Below are 6,076 nucleotides of genomic sequence, written 5' to 3'. Positions count from 1 at the left end.
TCTCTTTCTCTTTCTCTTTCTCTTTCTCTCTCTCTCTCTCTCTCTCTCTCTCTCTCTCTCTCGTTCTATCGATGTACCTAACTATCTACCTATCGGTTTATCAATTTCTTTCTCGATATGATCTACCTTCGTTTTTAATTTCTTATTTAGAAACAAGAGAAAAGACGCGAATTGCGTCTAAAGAGATTTTGGCGATCACCAAAAACCACTTCATCCGAAGATTCTACAGGTTACGAGAGCCCCACGAGGCCAAAAACCAACAGTGATGGTCAACGTTACAATCATTTACACTACACGAGTCTGGCGCAAAGCGTTGCCACGTCAGACAATGCAATCGTTAGGGATATCGGAAAGCATGACAACAAACCTACTTGCTCTCTACCTCTACTGCAGGTGTGGCCCAGCCAGGTACGAACAAACATAAGATAACTCAATGAAATAAAATCATGCTCTCTGTTCTCTCTGTTAAGTTGTTTTGTTTCTTTAACGCCAAAACTGTTTTGTACCGTTTAATAATATTTTTTAGTTTAGTTTAAATGCTTTTCTTTTTTTTTTATTTATGTAATTAAAAAAATTTTCGTTTTTTCCATTTCACAAACATTTCGTTTGATATTTTAAATACTGCGTACTGCGTGTATATGTGTGTTTTTAAAGCCGCTTTTGAAACAGGACGGTTTTATACAGCTACGTCGCAATTCTGGCCCCGAAGGCCAAAGGGTAGGAAGGATTTTTTACTATAAATTGTTTTTTACATTTAATGGTTTTTTCAATTTTTTCTAAACTATGCATGATTTTGTTTATTTGTTTTCTTACCAATTACGATCCAATAGTTCCTTTACTAAATTGCGATATTGTTAAAGTTGATAAAAGAGAATAGAAGCGATTTTCGCTTCTATGAAGGCAGACGTCCCCTAAAAAAATAAAACGATCTATCATCATAACAATATCGTAAGGTTGGTTTATGGTATAACAGAAAACCAACCCATGTGTTAAAGCAAACTGTGCCCTTCACTAGATATCCCCAAATTGCTTAGGAAGAGCCCTACACATAAACCTAAATAAATGCACTTTGACGGAAATTTTATCTTTTAAAAAAATATTATTAAAATTTATTGAAAACTTATTTACACGCATATATATATATATATAGATATATATTTATATATATATTTTATCTATTTACCCACTTTTACACAATCGACCATGTTTTTCACATATAAAGCACAAAAAATTTTCCATCATAATAATTTTATTTATTTTTTTCTTTTTTGTAATAATTGTATGATTGGCTATCGAACAAAGCTTTCTGAATATATATATGTATGCATACTTTTTAGGATTCACCCAGAGGCGAAGCCGATGGTCAATCATTTGTTTTCCCCGCAATAGCTGAAACTAGTACAAGCAGCAGCAATGGCGGTGGTGGCAGCATTAATATTAGTACTGGTACGACACTTACAACAAGCACTTCGGGTAATAGTAGTAATAACAGTACATCGGGCAATCAAGTGACACTTCATACACCAGGGGAGCGTCGTAATTCACTTTACTGTGATACTTTACATGCAGGCGATTCGGGCATCGATTCGGTGCAAGCTTCGCCCTCTCCAAATGCTTTGCCTCCACCTCCAGGGTCAACTCTGATTAGCATAAGCAATTCAGTTACTGAAGTTGAAGCCATCAGTTCCTGCAATGCCTCACCTGCCACCACACCAACCCAAGGTTCTCCAAACCTTACGCCAAAAGTGCATCATAGAATGGGCCCGCGTGCCAGTATTAGCATAGGTGCACCCAATTATAGACGAAAGTCCAGTGCTCTTCTTCATCCAGATCACGCGCGACTGTTCGCATTGCGTATGAAACACGCTGCCGCATTGGAACGTTCGCAAACCTCACCTGATCAGACATCAATCGAGGACGTAACGGAATTTCATGATAATGGTTTGGCTACCAATTTGCGTCTCTGTTCTGCCTCGTCGTCGACGACATCGTCGCTAACCTCTGTAGCCGCAGTCAGCCTAGGGGGCGGAGTGACGGGTCAGTCCTCGGTCGTGGCGGCAGCTGCTACGGGGGCCCAGCAACGAGTCTCCGATCCGTGGCTGCAGCCGCAATCAGATCGCGAACGCGATTCACGTTACGAACGACGTCGCTCGTCGACAATGACAGCACGTTATTCACTGTTCGATGCTTTGGATTTAGAATACGCTTTATTAAGGGCGGCCGCACGCGGTTCGGTGGGTCCCTATTCATTAAGCGAATCCATACACAAACTAACTTTCACACAATCGCTAGCATTTCCGGCTTTGGCGCGCGGTCTAGCCTCGAAACGTAGACGGTCGGCCACCCGAATGAGTTCACGCCCCTTAAATCCAAACGAATCCGGTCTAAATACCTGCGCTAAAGTAGTGACCGCTGTCATTTTGGTGGCCATATCATTTATGGTATTTTTAATAGTATACAAGTTTGTGAGAACGTGAGGATTACTCCTGGCCCCGACAGACTTTCCCGTCACATATCAAAATGCCTATTCATGGTCAGCAGCGAATGCCGCAACGGCCGGTGTTAATAATAATAACAACAATAATAATAATAATAACAACAATAACAATAATAATCATAATAATAATAATAACAATAGCAGTGCGTATAGGCAATTGTCGGGGTTCAGGAGAGTTTTGGGTATAAAAGAGAAAAACTAAATACAATAAAATGCAAAGAACAATTATTACTAATAACTAATAACTGTTATCTAACAATCTACAAAAACAATTTTTTTTTTAAATACAAAAAAATAAGTAATAATAATGAATAAAATGCATATAATTAGTTCAATTGTCATAAAAAATGTGAGTAATTTTAAGAATGATTTAAAAAATGTCAAATTCTACAAATCATTCGAAATCCACGAGAATATTTTTAAAATAATTTGACAAGCCTGTCCCGCTCTTCTTTTTAATTATTTATTAATTAAACATAATTTTTAACATATCGTTAAATAAGTAAAACAAACAAGAAAACTATGTATCGATAAAACTAAAAGCTAAACTTGACAAACGCATCCAACTTGATATCTACCCTCTTTTTGTAATAAATGCTTTGAGAAAATTTTTGTATACTCTTCCTCTTACTTACTATATATATATATATATATATATATATACACACACACACACACAAACAGAGATTTCCTTAAAAAAGAGAAGAAATCCAGCTAACATTATAAAGAACTGCTTAGTCCACCACGGCGAACACTTATGAATGCTAATTTCATCCATCCCCCTTTCGACCTACAATCTAGAGACGCATATCATGAATCTCATAAGTTTATATAACTAATCTGTTCGTAGCTTGAGATTGAGTTGAAATCGTGAAAAAAAAAAAAAAAAATGAAATAGAAAAGCGGAGCGAGACGGTAGTCTCCGTCCACAGCAGCCAAAAAACCCAAAAGTAAATAAATAAATAAATTGACCTTAAAAATGAAGTTCCAAGTTTTATGTATGAGTGTAATATAATTGGGGGAAAAAAAAGAACTTTTCAAATTTTTAAACATACACCTCAGGCGATGAGCATCTAAAGTTTATGCTTCGAAACGAAAGTGTTTCGTTTAGTTTCTTTGCTCGTGCTCCTCGAACTCTTGCTATCTTCCTTTCTCTCTCTCTCTCTCTCTCTCTCTCTCTCTCTCTCTCTCTCTCTTCCCTTCTTTAAGCTCTTTTATATCGCATAAGAAATATTTAAGTGATTGTGTATAGTAAACGCATCCTTGTCACTTTCATTCTTCTTGTTCTTCTTACTTTTCCGCAGTAGTTTCACTTTGATTATAATAAAACAATATGAATATGGAATGTAGTGTATTGCGTATGTATGTTGCTGTATTCTTTATCGAGGAGATGATAATTTTTTTTTCATTTCTCTGGTTGTTATATAAAAAACACTGAAGAAGAAATAATAGACTTAACCAACAATATGTTGTTGTATTATTTCATAATACAATTTTATAATACATAAATGTTGTTACTATCATATAAATAGATGCTGAAGTTGTCGCTTGAATAATTGCATGCTAACGTTCATCAACTTTATTGTTATCACATAATTTCTGTTTCTTTTCAATTGAATAAATGCAACTAGTTTGCCTTGTGCGATGGTAAGCTTCAACGATTTTCAAATTACTACATACGTCTATCTATGCATTTATGCGTATATATGTATATACATAGAATTATATGACGAATATCAACAATTGGCAGATTTATGATGTATCAGTAGAATCAGTTGGGATAAGCAAAGCACTTTTTATCTTGAAATGCCCTTAAGACTGTTAAGAGAGTCTCTAGAAACCAACTGGAATATAGGTAGAAACAATAAGTATTAGGCTTAGCGTGCAAAATGCGATCAAAATTGTCTTGGTTTTGACTCAAATTTGGTAAGCACTTCATCTGACAGTTCTCGCTGTTTTTTGAGTTCAGATGCAAGCAGTGATAGAATTTTAAGAATCTCTGCGAACCTGAACAATATGTCTAGTGAGGGGTATTCTTTATAAAGAAAGAATGTTCTTTTTAAACATGTAAGCTCCCATCCGCTTAAACAAGGATACAAGAAACGGAGAGTGCCCTGACCACAAACTTTCCTTAGAAGAAAACTTACTTATATTTTGCACGATAAGCTGTCTTTCACTTCAGTGATGAAGAGAAATAGAATTTCGCATTAGCAATAAAAGCCTTTGTCGCATTTAAAGTCAACTCGACATCACCAATATTCTACCGAAATATTGTTCTCATAAAAGTCGATTATTACTCTATGGATTTAATTAACAAATTCGAATTTTTCATTTCAATGCGCTCTCATATCGCAAACGCTACAAATTATTGATGAATAAAAAGAAATAAAGAGCGAATGAAGAAAGATAGCGATACAATAACAATCGCTGGCCTATTTTTCAACAAATCACAATTAAGTGTTTGCCCGTCACAATACCACTAAATAACGTAAATAGACGTGCTCTTAAAAGTATGACGACAATCCCCTTGCGCAACTTGAGCGAACCAATCGAAAAATCGTAATTTTTAATGAAACTATCTCATCCTAGGTTTCGAAGAAGGGCTTTCTAAGCTCTTTCCTCTACTAAGTGAGCAAATTTTTAATCATATGCCGAGAGCTCGATAAATTTAAAAATAACCATAAGTCAGTAGAAATCTACAGCCTTCTTAGTTGCCTTATAAAGCACTCGTAAGAAATAAAATCGTAAACTGAAACCATACAAAATACTTTTACAATATTTAGGATATGAACACCTACGATATTCGTTTTCGGGAAGAGCATGCCCTAGGGCCGAAATTATTGTTTGATCTTCAAGATGCCTCTAGCAATGATTATTCAGCCCCTATTCAAGTAGACCAGGACTCGAGCGGACATTGGATTGTTGCGGTATATTGTGCATAAAAAAATGATGTTATATAAGAATAAAACATTGCCAATCAATCTACTCTTTATATAAATAAGGAGCCACTTATTGTTGCAGAATGAGGATTTTATTAAATTCTTCATTGCTGAGAATTTTTGGCGATCTTTTTGAATTCTTATTGAAATAAATTGTTACTTTCAAATAAATAAACGAACAGATAAATGGTTATGCTTCGCTATAATTTCTAAGACTGTTTTGCAAACTTAACGATAAACTTAGTATACGTTTTGTTGATGGCATAAAAATGAACAAAGCACAAACAAATATCATAAATTTTATATAATTGTAATTGACTGTTAAATAATTATTATTATATTTTAAGAATTCCTTTGGCTTTATTCACATAAAATATCTTTTAACCTTTTTTCCCCCCTATACAAACCAAGTGCCTCTATCTATACAATAAAAATATAACGTAAGCTTTAAACCTTTAAACCTTTTGCCCTCAATTTTTCTCCTTTAAAAAAATGCAATTTCCCCACCCCTTGGTCTCTTTGTTTTTTTTTTTTTTTTTTTTTTTTTTGCTAGACTACAGAGCAGAGATCTATTATTTGATGGCCTGTTCATAAGTATCTTTTATATACACATAGAATAATAATAAAACACTTAGTTAAA

The 6,076-nt window shown here is 34.9% G+C and overlaps 1 protein-coding gene across 3 annotated transcripts in view; it reads left to right on the top strand.

Moving 5' to 3' along the window:
- LOC119631731 (serine-rich adhesin for platelets) overlaps window positions 1–3,676 on the top strand; it is a 55,742-nt gene extending 52,066 nt beyond the window's left edge. Inside the window, exons 3-5 of one of the 3 annotated variants that reach the window (XM_038024192.1) lie at window positions 151–408; window positions 670–717; window positions 1,338–3,676. In XM_038024192.1, coding sequence (XP_037880120.1) covers window positions 151–408; window positions 670–717; window positions 1,338–2,477 — 1,446 coding nt within the window. In that variant the 3' untranslated portion in view covers window positions 2,478–3,676. Of the gene's footprint in view, window positions 1–150; window positions 409–654; window positions 718–1,337 lie in introns of all 3 variants that reach the window. The other 2 variants (XM_038024191.1, XM_038024193.1) reach the window with 2 other exon arrangements.
- The last annotated feature ends 2,400 nt before the right edge of the window (window positions 3,677–6,076 follow it).

Source organism: Glossina fuscipes, unplaced genomic scaffold (assembly GCF_014805625.2).
Source record: "Glossina fuscipes isolate IAEA_lab_2018 unplaced genomic scaffold, Yale_Gfus_2 1, whole genome shotgun sequence".
Taxonomy (NCBI): domain Eukaryota; kingdom Metazoa; phylum Arthropoda; class Insecta; order Diptera; family Glossinidae; genus Glossina; species Glossina fuscipes.
This window is presented reverse-complemented; position numbering and strand designations above follow the sequence as displayed.